Source organism: Pyrus communis, chromosome 11 (assembly GCF_041283825.1).
Source record: "Pyrus communis isolate YQ-2024b chromosome 11, ASM4128382v1, whole genome shotgun sequence".
NCBI classification, from domain to species: domain Eukaryota; kingdom Viridiplantae; phylum Streptophyta; class Magnoliopsida; order Rosales; family Rosaceae; genus Pyrus; species Pyrus communis.
Window position 1 is genome coordinate 22,693,615 of NC_142575.1, and position 17,083 is coordinate 22,710,697.

At 36.0% G+C, this 17,083-nt stretch overlaps 1 protein-coding gene, 2 long non-coding RNA genes and 2 pseudogenes across 3 annotated transcripts; 1 reads left to right on the forward strand and 4 right to left on the reverse strand.

Annotated features, from left to right (window-relative positions):
• Nucleotides 1-405: 405 nt before the first annotated feature.
• Nucleotides 406-2,628, forward strand: LOC137743387 (uncharacterized). The gene is made up of 2 exons (XR_011069459.2): nucleotides 406-1,852; nucleotides 1,950-2,628. It is a non-coding gene; the product is annotated as an uncharacterized LOC137743387 (long non-coding RNA).
• A 548-nt stretch (nucleotides 2,629-3,176) lies between these two features.
• Nucleotides 3,177-5,072, reverse strand: LOC137743386 (Pentatricopeptide repeat (PPR) superfamily protein). The gene has a single exon (XM_068483269.2). It carries the CDS (start codon nucleotides 4,971-4,973, stop codon nucleotides 3,375-3,377), a length of 1,599 nt encoding a protein of 532 aa, XP_068339370.1. The 5' UTR covers nucleotides 4,974-5,072; the 3' UTR covers nucleotides 3,177-3,374.
• Nucleotides 5,073-6,087: 1,015 nt separating this feature from the next.
• LOC148693103 (uncharacterized) lies at nucleotides 6,088-8,821 on the reverse strand (annotated as a pseudogene).
• A 144-nt stretch (nucleotides 8,822-8,965) lies between these two features.
• On the reverse strand, nucleotides 8,966-10,456 carry LOC137742923 (uncharacterized; annotated as a pseudogene).
• A 3,022-nt stretch (nucleotides 10,457-13,478) lies between these two features.
• On the reverse strand, nucleotides 13,479-14,315 carry LOC137743909 (uncharacterized). Its single transcript, XR_015953038.1, has 3 exons — nucleotides 14,083-14,315; nucleotides 13,631-13,783; nucleotides 13,479-13,561 (listed from the first exon to the last, which is right to left on the reverse strand). It is a non-coding gene; the product is annotated as an uncharacterized LOC137743909 (long non-coding RNA).
• Nucleotides 14,316-17,083: the final 2,768 nt, after the last annotated feature.

A 17,083-nucleotide genomic window follows, 5' to 3' on the forward strand; every position in this document is an offset into this window, starting at 1 on the left:
AACTTCTTGCTTAGCCGTGGGTTCAACATACCCAATACTGACAACTTACCATAGCTCATGTGATCCAAACAATGCTTTGAATTGGATGTACCATCTTTCATAATTTTCTTGCTTCAATGTGGGAACCTGGAGCTGCACCAAGTTGGACGCCATAGCTGCTCTACTTGCCAGAATAGAATTTTGGCCCTGATACCAAATGTTGTTATCAAAGTTTGCTAACTTAATGCCAATTACGTGTGTAATAAGTTCACAAACTTTATCACACCTCTCACTTCTACTATGTTCGAAACTGGACCGATTGAAAGAAAAAGAAGCAGCAAGCTTTGATAAAAATAATACTCTGACATATGAAAAGAGTTTACAAACTGATTCCTAGCTTCTAGATGGAATTGGATATTTCAAACGTACATACACATCTCTCTTGTAGAGATTTTACGAGACTTTCCAAACATGAATGTTATCCATGCAAAAGTCATGTATGGCTGCTGATGTTGAAAAACAAACAAGGCAGCTTGTAGAAAGATTAAAAGCATGCTATCTGTCAAAGATAGTTGTGCAGCCAACAATTTCAACTATTGCCATTTTTTCCTATTACATTCATTTTGCTTTTGACTTCCAACAAGAAACACCCATTGGTTTTCAGACTTGGGAAACGCCTGTTCCGGTACGGGGAAGAAGAAGCTGCGTGAGATAATGGCGGAGGAGCTACTTCCCGAGAAAATGGAGGAGCATCAGCTGATGGACGCAGGAAATCCTGTACTCCCATGGGACATGATCGTGGAGATTCTTTCATGGCTGCCTCCCAAATCACTGTGCCGCTTCAGGTTTGTATCCAAGCCCTGGAAATCCCTAATTATAACCCTAATTTTGTGAATTTCACTTTAAGAAATCATCTGAGAACAAAGATACGTTTTACCGAAGACGAAGAATCATGTTTACTATGCCAGATGGTAATTCCATTTACTCTCTGAACCTTGATAACTTACCTCTGAGTTACAATGAAAATTATAGTGACATTGGTGATTTGGTAGCTCCTGAGGTAGATTTGGTTCGTACTGAGTTTCCATGTGGTAGGATTGAGGATTTGTTGTACTGCGAGGGATTGTTGTTGTGCAAGTTGGGTAAGCCGGAGTAGTTGTATCTGGTTGACCCGGCTACTGGGGAAGCCAAGAAACTGCCCGAGGGACCGAAATATTTCGATCACAAGGGGTTTGGATTTGATCACTCGGCTGAGGATTATAAGGTGGTTTGTGCAGTGTATTCTAAGCGGTTGGACACTTTTGATTTTAGTGTCTATTCACTGTTAAAAGTCCTATTCAGTACAATGACGCCGATACGACTCATGGGGTTCTGCTGAATGGAAGTGTTCATTGGGTGATGACAAAAGTTGGCAAGGAGTCATCACCCGTGATTGTGTCTTTCCATTTAGCTGAGGAGGAGTTTCGAGAGATTCCACTGCCACTTAAAGGTTCCGGTTTTATCCCAAATGAATACTATGTGTTGGGTGTCTTGAGGGATTGCTTATGTTTAACACGTTGTGACGATTTTAAAATTCATGATGAGTTTTGGGTCATGAAGAACTATGGAATTAGGCAGTCTTGGACTAACATAAAGACCTCCTTCTGATACTCTGAACTATATCATACGAGTTTTTGGAAGGACAGTCATGATCTGTTGCTGCTCGACTATCTGTTTGGTATGTATGATTTTAACGAGAAAAGCTTTCGCAATCTGTCAGTTCGGGAATTTCCTGCATTTGAAAACGCTGGGATCTACATGGAGAGCCTTGTTTCACCCAATTACTATGGCAGTCTTGATCCAGAACATGAAACATGAAATAATTTGTTAGGAGGTAAAGGAGAATCCTCTCAATCTCTTTCCAAGCTTTGTTGTTTGTTTTAAATTTTTTTCTGGTTTTATTAAGCACTACTGAAAAATGGCTATAACAGCTCTCTTGGTCGATGGTTCTCGTTTGTGATATGCTGAGATTAGGCTTCGGCTAAAAGGTGTGGTAACGAGTGGAATGATTTGGAACTGTACGTGTTTGTTTACTCGGCTGTTAACAGGACAGGCTGCACTTCGAATGTAATTTTTCTATCATCATCTCTAGTGTTTCATGTCATGAATGTAACAATGTCCCGTGTCTACTATTTCTTTGCTTGATGTTTTCATAATTTTGCTTTCCTTTTGCCTTTGGACAGTAGTTCTTTACTAGGTATTTAGTGGCACTTTGTTAAAAGCACACAATAAACTCATTCCACACTTTGTTAGGTTCTTGTTTAGGAAGCATCGAAGGTTTTTTTTCTGAACCAAAAAGCTTCTTTTTTCCTGTCTTTGCCATTTATTGATGAAGGCGTCTTTGGTTATGTGTTGGCAATTTTGACACAATCAAAAGCACTTTCAAGTACGCCCTTCTTGTTGGACACAGTAGGTTGGCTCATAGATACACAAGTCATTGAAGTTATGTATTGATTAACTTGTTCTGTACTACCATTCTCACTGGTTCTGGATGCTTCTGTTTGTTCGATGCAATTTGTTCAAGAAACGGTAACTTCTTGTCCATTTTCATCCCTTGTTTCTGTTTCCTGTAGTCCTTTCTCGTAATTTTCCGATTTCTTTGTTTGGCTTTGGTTTACAAATTAACTGCATTTACAATATCAGTTAGGAACTTTTTATGGAAATGGTTACTGGAAACTCTTGAAACTTTTTGTACAAATGTTTGCTGGAATTCTTTAACTAATTGTCCTCCTTGTATCGCAGAAGAATAGAGCTTGAAGAAATGAGCTTCATCTTTTTGTTCGTAGAAGAATAGAGCTTGAAGACGCAAAGCTTTTGTTAGGTTTCTGGCTGTCGACTTCCATTACATCTTCATGTTTTGAACAGCCAGCTAATATCTATGTGAAATCCTGGTTGTTAGATCAGTTTCATTTTTGGAAATCAACGCATGTAAATTTGTTCCGGAGTTTTCCTCGGTTCTGTTTATCGTTACTTGATCGGCACCAGCATCCTTAAAAGTGAATTACAATACAAATCAAAATGCAAGTTTTCAGGGTTTCTAATTGATGCAGATCTGGTTTTTTTTTCCTGCTTGTTTAGTCCGATTATTCAGTTTAGTAGATTGTATTGTATGACCAGATGCGATTTAACGTTATATAGCCAGCATAAGTGGTTGAAACTTGAGAGCAACGTCCTCCCCGAAGGCCGGGTTCATTCACTAGGTTAAGTTCAGTCGTGGGTTTATTACAGTTTGCGGCTGTTCAAGGGAATTACGTACATATTAGACAGAAACAGCTCCATGAACATGTCCTGAATCCAAAGAATAAAAGCTTCGACGAGTTTCGCTTCTTCATAGAAGACGACAAAGCAATCAGGGTTTAATTCTTTTTGGCCATTTCTTTCCGAAGGTGAAGGGCCCTGTCTAAATTGCCCTTCTCCAAGTGGCTGGAAATCAGGAGCTCATATGTACATAAACTCGGGGCTATCGAACGACCTTTCATGAATCCAATATACTTTTCTGCTTCCTCCGGTTTCCCTGTTTGGCAGAAGCTCTTTATCAAGGATGTAAAAACCGAAATTCCAGGAAACAGCGACCTCGACTCCATCTCATAGTAGAGCTTGACAACTTCCTGATTGTCACCTTTTCTCTCAAACCCGTTGATCAGATGAGAGTACGTAATCTCGTCGGGTACAAACCCCTTATCTAACAGGGTAGTTAACATTTCATTGGCATGCTCTGCATCTCCAGTTTCACACAACTTTCCAACCATCTCGTTGAAGGAAGAACAACTAGGGATGAACCCGCACTCCATCATCTTCTTCAAGTAACTCGTGCTTGCTTCCACTCTTCCGGCTTTGCAACATCCTTCAATAAGAAAATTGTAAGTCTCGTCATACGGCTTCAAATCCATAGTTTGCATCTCGTGCATGATGCATTGTGCTTCGTCAATTCGTCCTCCTTCACAATGAGCTCCTATAAACAAGGTACAGATGAAAGAGTTTGGTCGAAAACCTCTCTTAAGCATTTCTTCATACACCTCCCGTGCGGAGTTTACATCTCCTAGTTTAACCTTAGCATATACAGTCAATGAGTAAGCAATTGTATCAAGAACCATATTTCTTTGCAACATTTTCTTCAATACCACCATTCCCTGCTCAACCCTACCCTCCTCCAAAATCCCGAAAACTAAACTAGTATTCGCAACCACGGAAGGCGAGCATCTCTTCCCATGAATCCTGTCCAGCATGTCAACACATTTCCTCAACTTCCCTTCCTTGCACAAAGCATCAACCAAGATTTTAATCGTCTCTTCGTTCGGATACCTTCTGTTTTCGATCATATGCTCATAAATCTTCCAAACCAGAGCAGTCCGGTCAGATTTTTCGACGACACGAAGCAATGTGTTGTAACTTGTGAGACTCAAAGGCAACCCACGTTCCCCCAAATAACAACAAATATCAAAACCAGTCTCAAACATTCTCAGCTTAGCGTAAGCCTGCACCAGCAAATCAAACACAAACGGACTTGAAGCCGCGACCTCGTAACTACTAAGCAACGAATCCACAACCGAAAACTTTGAAGCATTTCCAACATTTTTCTTCAAAACCGACTCGAGCAATGCTCTTGCATCCATGAGCAGCCTGGCTCTGGCTAAAATATGAATGGTTATGGAGTAGGACCAAACCCCATGTTCGAAATCTTTGCTGTGAGCTGCCCAGTGGAAGAAACCCAGAGCACGTTTCGCATCGATGGGTTCCTTCAGTTCTAGCAGCACACTCTCGACGAGCTCTCCGTCCAATTTAACGGACTCGAACTTTGTGGACAGAGTGTCCCAATTGCAGCTGCTTCTGAACGAGTCGCGGATGGATTTGACGACGTCATTTGGCGGCCCTGAGCTTGTGTGGATCAGTTGGGTTTTCTGATTGATGGGTTTGGGAATTAAAGATTGTGCAATTCGACGCAGCAGAGAAGCCATGAAATCAAAAGATTAAGTTGTTCAGTTCTGTAAATTTCATGTACCTTCAAAAACCACAGAGGTGTCCCAATACCCAACCCAATAGGCACTGCCCGGCACTTGGCTAAAAAAGGTCCTGCTACTACCATCGACTCATAACGTGGCTTAACTCAATTTTCACTGTTGGTGTAAATACATTGATGTATTAAAAAAAAAAACCACTTTTAACTATTTGATAATCATTACGACATTTGTCCATCAATTTATTTGATTTGAATTGGAAACTCAAGACATTACTGATTTAGAAATGATTTTACAAGGTTGATTTTATATAGATACTTTTTTTTTTCCTTATAAAACAATATATTTGGGCTAAGTTACAGGATGTTAAGTAATAATAAATTGATATTGAACTTGTTATTCACAAAAATTAACTTAAGACTTACCATTTATAAGTGAGAAATATTGAGAAATTGTGGTACTTTTTCTTATTACTAGCCTCTCTGCACGCACTAACGTGCGTGCGAGAGGCATTTTTGCATCACGGGCGCTACGCGCCCCTAAAGGTGTATTGTGTTAGTTTTTCCCATTGTAATTGTCAAGATATACTTTAAATGTATTGTGCAAAGAGGAACTTTTTTTTTTATCATGCACGTCCTAAAAAGTTATCATGTTTTTCATTTTTACTTTGTGTAAAGTAATGATTTAAATGTTATTCATGCACTTATCAAACAACATACGATTTTAGATGCAAGTTCCTACCTAAAGCCTATGAACGATAGCAAGTATATGTAAATAAATAAAAAATAGTAGATGAAAACAGTAAGTACTCGTACCAAAATACAAAACAATTTAAATGTCAAAATATAAATCCTACATAACAATATGTACATTATTCACAATACTCATAGAGTGTATATGTCACTGTTTCTTTTGAAAAGAAAGTTTACATATTGACATCAATGCTGCAATTTCCACCCATTTGTTCATGATTGATGCTTCAAATTTTCATTGCCAATCTACAAACGATAGTGAGAAAATTAAAAATCAAATAAAAAGAGTTAATTGATAAATGAGAAATGCATACTGAAAGGTTATCGTTAATAAAGCTGTTACCTATTAGGAATCACCATAATTAGCTGGAATGAAGCAAGACTTCTTTGTATACTACATTCCGTGTAAATACACCTTGTTGGCCTACTATGGAGCCACTTTTTACTAACACGGTTGTGGTTGACTTTGAGACCCCCCTCGATAAAGCCACATATAATTGTCCATGGCTGAAGACATGATCTGGAAGGTAAACACCTACATGTGGTATTGTCTGACCTTGAGATTTGTTTATAGTGATAGAGAAACTTAGTTTCACTGGAAATTGCTTTCTTGTAAGTTCAAATGGAAGCCCAGCAGTATCAGTACTTTTGAGAGGGATTCTTGGTAAGAAAACTCTGGATCCGGCAAATTGTCCAGTTAGAATTTCAGCATCAATAAGATTTCGGTAAGAACCACGACACAATAATCTTGTACCATTACACAATCCCAATTTCGGATCAATATTTCTTAAAAGCATGATTGGAGCACCTCTTTTCAGAGTTAACTTGTGCGGAGGCAAACCACCAAGTGAGATTGAATTCAAGAACTCTGGCTGATACAAATTCCTTGCGTCATCCTCAACTGAATCAAATGAATACATTGTCTCTTCTAAACCCGGAAACATATTGATTATCTTTTCATTCAACATATCAACGTCTTCATTTGTAGGAGTTACCACTGCCCTTTCCACCATGTAGGTTGCATCATTTATATGATCCTCTAAGTCAGGGAAGATTTTGGCAATTAATTGATTAATGGAATGGTCACTCTCCCATGGTATCACCATGCATTCAGGTAGTTTTACCATATCATCCATAATAACATCTTCATTCCCATCACCAACACGAAGTAAAAATTCTGAAAATTCACAATCATTTATGGATCTCATGTTTTGTTTGAGTTTTAAAATCTTTACTTGTGACCAAAATGATGCCTTAACAACACTTGCTTGGATTAGTTCGGACTTGGTTCCTTTCCGGATAACAGGAAGAACTTGTCGAAAATCTCCCCCAAATATCATTATCTTCCCCCCCAAATGGTAAGTCAATATCTGTTAAGTCTCTGAACGTTCGATCGAGTGCTTCAAATGCATGACGATGCGTCATTGTTGCTTTATCCCAAATAATTGCCTTTGCCTTTTGTATTAGCTTTGCTAAATCAGATTGTTTACCGATCGAACACATCGATGATGCATCGAGAATAAGTGGTATCTTGAATTTAGAATGTGTTGTCCTCCCACCAGGCAATATCGTAGCTGCTATTCCAGATGATGCTGTTGCTAATACTATGTGCCCCAACCTTCTCAAGCTTGCTAACAATGCGCGATATAAGTAAGTTTTTCCAGTTCCACCGGGACCATCCACAAAAAAAGTTGCATTATCCGATCGTTGAACTGCACCCATTATTATGTTAAACGCACTTTTTTGGTCATCATTTAAGCGTTCAATTGCATCAAGATCTTGTTGTGGAATACATATGGATATTTCATCTTTAATACATCCGGTCATTCCTGAACTTGATTCATTTCCTCTTGTCATTTGGGGCAAATCAAACTCGTTTATACTCTTGTTAAATTGAACCAAAAGTATGTTCAACTCACGCAAGAGTATGTTGGTAGCAAGTGTGGGAGTTATGTTAGTCATGGAAACATAATCTTCCATCATGAATGGACATAACTCATCCCATAACCCTCGAACACCAATTGGTGCACAATATACCAATATAGTGACGAATAATCTTCTTAAAGCCGACGGCATCTGAATTGTGGAGGTCTCTAACAAACATTGTCGAATACTGTCATCTCTTTCTAACAAACCTCGTTGTTCTGCTGCCTGCTTAAATGTTGGATGCAAAACCCCATTAACTGTTCTCAAGTTTGTGAAGGATGTTGGTCCTCTAACATGATTAAGAAGAATCCGAAGGTAAAATTTTTCGCCTTCAGCAGGTGAAACTGCATATATTCGCCCAATAACCTTGTTACGATTCTTTGTTTTAGACCACTTTCTTTGAGCTTGAATCCATCTGTAATGTGATGGTATCTCCATGTATAAATAATGTCGCGCTTCTGCATCCACATGATTAAGTGTAAAAAATTCAGTCAACATTGTCTTTCTTGTACTCTCATCATGTAGAATATTTGTTATGCTTTCATCGGCACGAAACTGAACTTGGTGCATATTAGGAAGATGTATTTGCATTCGCTCAACAGATGGATAAATTCGATTAATAATGAACTTGAATATTTTCCATAATGCCTCTGGTGCGCAAACCCATCTTGCATCCTGAAACTGCTTTATTTCATCGTATTGAGGGTCTGATTGCACTTCAATTGTCACTCTGTCTGGGCCTTTGTAAACATACTTATATAAGTACTTGACACTTTTTATGCTTGCGCAAATTTCGACATTGATGTGACAATCATACCTTAACAGCAACCATGGATTATATGGAATGACCCAACTATTATCAACCATTATGTTTCCTTGTCGATTAAGTGAGACGGGCAATCGATTTCCTCGCCTTTGATAAATTGGATACGAATCATTCCCTTGAACGGTGACTGGTGCAAATGGTTTGCGAAACTTTCTCTTACAACTCCCATTTTTCATACATGGAGATAGAGGATTATGAATCCCACACGGGCCATGAATCATATGCTTTAACACCACATTATAAAGTTGAGGCTCTACATCTTCATTTGGTATTTCAGCTCTAACAATTCGGTCATACTCATCTGGGTTATTGATCTTATCATTTTCATCTAACACAACCAGCATATGCACATGTGGAAGACCACGTTTCTGAAACTCAATAACGTATGCGTAAGCAACAACACTGCCCAATACCCCCTTTTCAATGATGTCTTCTTTTAGTTGCTCAAGTTTTGCACGAAATACTCTAGTGAGTAAGTCAGGGCGATCTTATGGAGTTTGTCCAGCGAGCAATTCGCTTTTGATTTCTTCCCAACTTGGGTTACATGTCATGGTAATAAAAAGATCTGGCTTTCCAAATCTTTGAACCAAAGTCATTGCGTCTTGATTTCGTTGGTACATGTCACGTGGGCTTCCAACAAATGATGATGGTAAAATAATTCTACGCCCGATGCTACCTAATAATATTTTATTTTCAATTAGCTATATATATTGTACACACTTTAAACAAAGTTATATTTTTAAATAACGATGACTGAAACGATATATATACCTGCATTGTGTTGACCTGCATTTAGAGAGTCTTCAAGTCCTTTGTAGAGATCCGCTCTAACTGTGGCTTGATTAGAATGCAACCATCTAAGTTTTTGTGATTCAATTTTAATGTAGTTATCTACAGCATATTGTTGCAAGAGACGTCCACCTCGAAGCAAAAGTGATGATCCATTATGGCGTATCTACAAAAGCAAATTTCATATATTGCTTTTAATATAGGAATCATCATTCATCTATATATACCGGGAAGTAAATTATGTTATCAGTACAAACCTGTAACATATAAGTATAATAGTCGCAACATGTTATTGCTCTTCCACCATCATCACGACTGTTAACATCCCATCCATATGTACCGTAAGGTAGCAATAGTGGATATTGTAAGGGATCATAAAATCCAACATAGTCTCGGACGTGAGAAAGTCTTCCACTAATTGTCTCCACCACGATATCCCTTCCATTTGCAATTGTGGCGTTATCTCCATCTATTATAATTGCCGCAACTTGTGATGCTGATGGTAGACTATACTGACGCCGATCTATTGGTTGCTCTTTTAGGATCAACTTGCAATTCGGCAAATCTTGGCGTTGTCCGAGGCTTCGCAATGTATGAACAAAAGGATTATGGTTGTTCAACATATATTGTATCTTTTCAACCACACCTCTATCTAAAACTTCACTTTCACACATTCGGTTTTCAACTTAATGCTCAGTGTCATATATATAAGCTTGTAAAAATCGCGGTCTGTTCCCTTCATTTGGTAAAAGTCCACCAATCTTATGATATAATGCACCTTGAGCACGAAATGTGTAAATCCCACGACCACCAATATTAATTCTTTCATCCACGTGTACTCCCATTGAAGTGAATGCAAATGCATGATTGTAAGCTCGAATATTTTGCCTGAAGTGTCTACCCTCATTTGTTTGGTCAGAGAAAAGAGCAACCATTTCTGGTGGGGATTGTATTGGGGGTAAAACAATTCTTCCTTTCAAGCAACACATATTCAAAGTTTCTCGAGCAAACAATCGTGCATAGCAGTACGGACATGTGGTTGGAGCAGATATTTGGCAACCTAGGATACCCCGATTCTCATTATAATTTCTAGCACAATTGTGGTTTCTTCTTCCTCTGGTTTGGCGCACATGACAATTGGTTCTATTTGCATGTTCTTCTTCTGATATTTTTACATGAATATCCAACATTCAGTATAAGAATTTTCTTTGTACCTAATATCTATATAAAGATAAAATTATATACTAAGCTCACCATTGTGGGGAGGAATTGAGAGCATCCCATAAGATATTTGTGACCTATTTGAATGTGCCAACTGTCCCATATGAGTACGCATTCTAGTAGAAGTTTGGTCATCATGATTTGTGATATCTGACAAAACCCTTGAATTCGCACTTTCATGCTCAATTTGTTCTAATAAATAGACCACATTATAATACGATTAGTTAAAAATTTTGTCTTTAATATTTAATATATTTAGTTGTGAGTCTAATATTTCGTAAGACTACCACTAAAAATAACTACAACATTGAGATCAATATGAAAGTATCGAAGAAAAGAATACAATGAGATTTCAATTCACTAAATTTTGTTCTTAAAAAATAACCTAATTTTTTAAGTGTGAAACAAATACAAATAAAGAAATTGAAATAAATACCAGGAATTTGTTGTTCTATATTACTGGGGTCGACCTCAACATCATAGTTAGCCAACTGAACCCGTTCTTGTATATTATTGGGACCTACTTGTTGCATAGTTAAAAGAAAAATTAGAAATTAGATTTTTTTTTTTTTTTTTTTTTTTGCATTAGTATGAGTTAAAGAAAAAGGAATATGAAATAAATACCAGGAATTTCTTGTTGTATGTTACTGGGGGATGTCATAGTATGATCATCATATAGAGTTGGAATTTGTTGTCTTTTTTCTTGTGCTATTAGACGTCGTCGAGCTAGATATCTTTGATGTTCTTCAGGACTCAATGATTGACGCCATTGTCTTGCACGACTTTGGCCACGCTCCATGGAAAAATTTATCTAAAAAATTTAAAAATAAATGAACCTAAATTGAATACAAATTCTGTGACATTCCATAAATACGAAAAAGTCTACGTAGATGCCCATGAACAGACATTTATCTACACATCACTATAATACAAAAGAACAAAATAAAATGATCACAAAATACTTTTGAAGTGTAATAAGTATTAGTGCAAGGAAATGACGGGCTTATATACACTTCTCGGTTGGTGTTAGGACTTGGATATGATTTAGCTTTCATGTTTTTTTCTTTTATAAATTAGCATTGTTTATAGAGTTTTAATTTTTATGTCAACTGGATGAGTAGAATTTTAAACTTTTTTAATACCCCTAAACCCTATCATAAATGACGGATGTGAGCTGGACATAATATAAAAAGTTTTTAGAAATGTGTAACCCGTAATAAGAGGCTAAAAAACTACCACATGACAAAGAAGAATTTGTATTCAATGTAGGTTCATTATATTTATTAGTTTGCTCTAATAACTCAACAATGCACATATAAGCTCTAAAATGTTATGATATCCTTAAAATTTTAGTAATTTTGGTTTCTTAGGTATTATGTTTATTAGTAATTTTGGTTCATTAGTTTAAGGATATGTCTTCAATAATTTGTGATCAACACAGCTTAAGAAATTTTGGGGTGCTTTGTTGGTCGTTGGGGTGCAAATGGGGATGGGATGATTTGGTTCAAATGGATTAAAAAAAAAAAAAAATGCATGTACGCAAGGTTCCTTAACAAAATCATAATTATGAATAACTGTTATGATATTCAAAATCCTTCTCGAACCCCGCTGGTGTTTAGGGATGATTTTGGACTACATGGATATTTGAGATTACGAAGAAGATTATGAATAACTAAACATCGGTCAAAATTTTTTTTGTTAGAGGACAACAATTGTTCATAATTGGTTTGATCTTGGACATAATAACAATTACGAATATTTGTTTTCTTCACATTATCTTCTCGAATTGGGGTTCAACATTAGAAGTTCTTTTCTCAAGTCTCAACATTAAGCAAAATGAAGAAAACAAAAGGCCAAAAGCAAAAAGCCACCTCTTCCGCTGTTATCACCTTCCCTTTTCTTCAATGCTCACTCCCAACAGAAAATCTATGGCAAGAATACACTTTCCCCCCTTCCTTTTTCTTCGAGCCTCAACAAATGGGTCTGCAACCAATGCCAACTGAAATAATTGAGGTTAAGCAAGAGGAGTTGATAAAGTTAGCAATTCACAAACCAAATTGAAAATCTAATTCCAAAATTCCAAACACCCACCAAATGGTTTCGGATAAAGTTTTAAAGTTGAATACACGTTACCGATACATAAGGGTACATAAGAATGAGAAGTATGAAAATTTTAAAACAAAGGGCCAATCGTGCTCTTTGGCAAATTGCAATTTAAGTTTGGCTGCTTTTCAGTTTCACTCTACCCTTAGATTTGTTCTTCTTTATGAGTAGACCTTCCAACCCAACATCCATCCACAGATATAATTGTCCCTAGCTACACCAACACGAATCCAAAATCATATATATTGTCCACTGTAAACTAATTCTTAGCTAATTAACATGTTCAAATCCTTATTTTCTCATAATAAAATAACAGAAAATTAAACAACCCAAAAATCAAAACAACCCCACTTGTAGTTTTAGCTCATTAATCCATTGGATAAATTGATGCCAAATTCAATCAGAAAACATACAATTAACAACAACCCAGAAGAGCCATCCAAAAAACCAACAAATTAACCAAAAAATACCACTTGTACTTTTAGCTTAGTCTTCCAATTGAATCAGATATACCATCAAATTTCAATCAGAAAATAGAAAATTAAGAACCCAGAATTTTCACTCACCTGCTGTGAAACTCGTCCCTGTTGAGCAGCAGTAGGAACAGGTAAACTGGGTGATATATACAACCGATTAAAACACTCAACTTTAGCTGCTTCAGCTACATAACAGAAAAAGAAAAAAAAATCGATATTGCACGGTATCTTATTCTCAATCAAATACGGTCCACCTACACGTTTCAAAATTCCTACAGTGTCAGTAATGATTTACCCTTTGTTTTGGCAAAAGGCTTTTTGCATACGCTAACATTTTAGTCAACCAATTTACATGATAGGAACCGTAAATTGGCAGCACAACAAAAGAGGATCAACAAAAATCTCGACAATTATCTGAAACTACCATTCCACTTCTTTTCAATTGTGAAGCACTATACATGTTTCACTACCAAATGCTCATATACATGATCAAACCTTAAAAATAAAAATAAAAAATAAAAAATAAAATAAAATCGTTGGAGAATCATAAGATGAATGACTCACATGCTTTCTATCTTGGCAGCTTAGTTTCAGGAAGCGAACATGTGCACAATGGGACCGTCTATGCCTTCAGTTGAATGTGAGTTGAAAAGACTATTCGCAATAGCTTAAACCAACTCGGTCCCTCTCTTTATACATTCCTTCACTAATTCCTCCCTAAATACCATGAAAAAAACAAATCAGAATTTCACCCACTGAACAAAAACCCATCAGCATAGTGTGATAAATTCATTATTTCACTTATGACTGCCACTTTACTGATGGGATTAATCCAAATAAAATCCCAATTTCCAAAAGTAAATTTTCAATTAATTTCTCAAGAGCAATAATTTCAAAAAGCCCAGAAGTATACAAAATATTACCAAAAAATAGAGATATTGAATAAGTAAAGAAAAATAACTTAGAGAAGGGGATGGAGGGGAATCTGTGATGAGGGTCGAAGGCTATGAGATTACCCAGATCGACTTGAAAATGCTGATGCCGGGTCTCCATTGCCGCTTTCCTGCAGTTGCTTTTCATCCTCTCCATTCGACAGTCCAGGTCTGCAACCCAAAAACATACAGAAAAGATTAGCTTTGCGGTCGGATTATCAAATCATGCGGTTACAGGACCAACATGCACGCAAATAAAAAATTCATTAATTTGTTTTTTCTGAATCCATAATTCAGATTGGAGTTCGAATTCAACGGAAAAAAAAAATACATAAATCCACCAAAAATTTTGCCCAGATGAAAAAAGAAATAAAGGATGAATTAGAAGCTTTTAGCAAAAGAGTTTAAATCAATAGGCCTCTCTCTCCCTCTCCCCTGTAAATTCACCGAACCTAGAAAAAGCCATCCGTAAATTCAAAACAACCCGCAAAATCACAAATACAAAATTCAAACAAAAAATCCATGTGAACATCGAAAACCACAAAAACAAAATTAATACATAATTCAGAAAGTGGTGTACCCGATTTTGAAAAGCCTGTTGCATGCAGAGCACAAAACCCAGAATGGCAACAACAAAGAAGGAGATTTGTGACTGATTTTTTCAATCCTTTTTCTATTTCGAACGAATGGAAACCACACACTAATCTCATGAAAACGAAAATGGATTTCCTTTCGGTTATTCATCTCTAAATATTAGTGGGGTGTGGGTAGTTACTCTTGAACCTCCCACTAAACTCAGTTCAGATCATGGGAATCCTCTAGATGAAACCGTCAACTGGTTGGCGCTTATTCCTCCTACATCATTTTTAGCATGTATTTACTTTTGATTTTTTTTTTTTTTTGTCCTTCAACATAGTAGTTTTGTTTTTACCAGTTTGTCCCCATTTTCCGATTTTTGTGGATTTGGATTGTGAAGAAAACAAAGGGGCTTTCTTGGTATTTCTGAATGCTTCACCAAACTGGCCTTCTCCCTTTATATATATAGATAAATGATATTATTAATTGAAGCTACGTTCGAGGGAGGGGATAGGTTTTGAAGCTTATCCACTGATTAGAGCAATCTATCATTTGCTCGAAACCATCCACTACTTCCGGTGGGGGTAAATGGTGTGATTATTATGCATATGTTTACCAATTTTTTCTAGGAAACTTTAACGAAAAACTACATTGTTACACTAAAAAATCAATACATATATTTGTATATACATTTCTTTTATACGAGACGATGGTAGTATTATCATTAGAATAAGCAAGCAAGGTTTCAACCGTCAATGAAAGCTCTCTAGATTAAATTTGGAGCAGCCTTAAATAGGGCCGACCCTGATGGTAGTCCAAGTAGGCACCCGCCGAGGGCCCCCACTTCGGAGGAGCCCCCAAAATTTTTTTATAGGGAATTTTAACGAAAAGTTCATGGTACTGTTAACTTTAACGAAAAACCACATTTTTACACTAAAAAGTCAATCCTGATACTATTCACTTTACTCTTTTATTTTGTCCTTATCGTTAAAACTCAAAGTTTTTAAGTCATTTTCATTAGTTTTCCTTTTATGTCCTATAATTAACATATAAATACAGAAAAAAAAAAATATCATAATTTATTGGTTGGTCCAGTGGAAATGTTTGACTTCCTTTTTCTTTGGGGTGTTGAGTTCGAAACATGGAGTTCCTTTTTTAGTGACTACTTTTTTTTTTTGTCTCTCAAATTTACTCCGAATCTATCTGCCTAGATGCATATAAAGTTTTAAACCTTAAGTCACTTTGCAGTTTTTTTTTCTCCTTTTAACTTCCCAATCACTCTATTCTATCAAGTTTTTAAATCAATTATCACATGGTCTTGAAGATTGTACTTTAAGGTAATCAAAACTTTGAATTTATATTTTGCTTTTCAATAATTTTTCATTCAATGGATTATTGTAATATTCGTTTTGTTAGTGTTATGTTGATTTTAGGAAAAAAAAAAAACACAAGTGAAACAATTGGCGTTGTTGGATTTATTTATTATACTTGTTAATCAAGTTTTATTATTCTTTACTCTCAATTTTAGACCCTTAACTGCAAAACATTTAGTACATTTGCGTCTAAAAACGTGAGACATGTAATGAAAATGATTTCAAAATTTTAAATTTTAACCAAAAATTATCTACTGACTTTATTTAATGAAAATAACAAGAGAAAAAAAAAATTACCAAGCGCGTGCATACCTCTTTTTCACTATTTAATTATTAATTATTAATTATTTAATTAAGGAACCATATATGTCCGCAGCGAATCATATATGATAAACAAATCAAGGAAACCAAACATTAATTACAGCAGTGACTTTGTTTGAGAGAGAGAGAGAGAGAGAGTCAAAGGAGGAGCTGACAGGAAACGAAAGGACCGCAGTTGAGTTGGGATGTGAAGCTTGAGAGAAGAAAAATCCCAGTTGATGTTCGGATATCAATAGTCTTTTATTGATTAATTAATTTTGTATTTTCTTTAACCATTCAGTTCATAAACAATGTAGTACCATTAAGTTTCATAAACAATATAGTACTATTCAGTTTCATAATCAGTGTTTGTAATGGATGCATGTCATTTTTTTTCAATTTTTTTTATTATATTAATATTGTGTCCTTTTCATTCAAATTTAAGTTCTTTTGTTCTCTTTATTAAAATTTAAGGGGTTTTCATTAAAATTTAAGTTTTTTTAATTAAATAAAGTTCTAGCATGATTTTTTGTTAAAATAAACTTAGCCCAAACTATATTTCTTGAAAGCTCCTTATATTAATTTAAGTAATGTTTGTATATTTACCTTTTTTGATATTAATTTTTAATGGTATTTGATGTGGAAATATAATTTTTTATTTATTCAGTGAACTTTTTTGTTACATATCAATACACAAAGAACTGGAAATCAAAGAACATTAAAAGCCCACTTCGAAAGCTTCCAAATTCTCAGGGCTTCGGCCTTAAACTACGTGACGCAACTGTAATGTCCTCTGCCACCCACCAACCTCAAGGCAGAATAATCAAACACTTAGA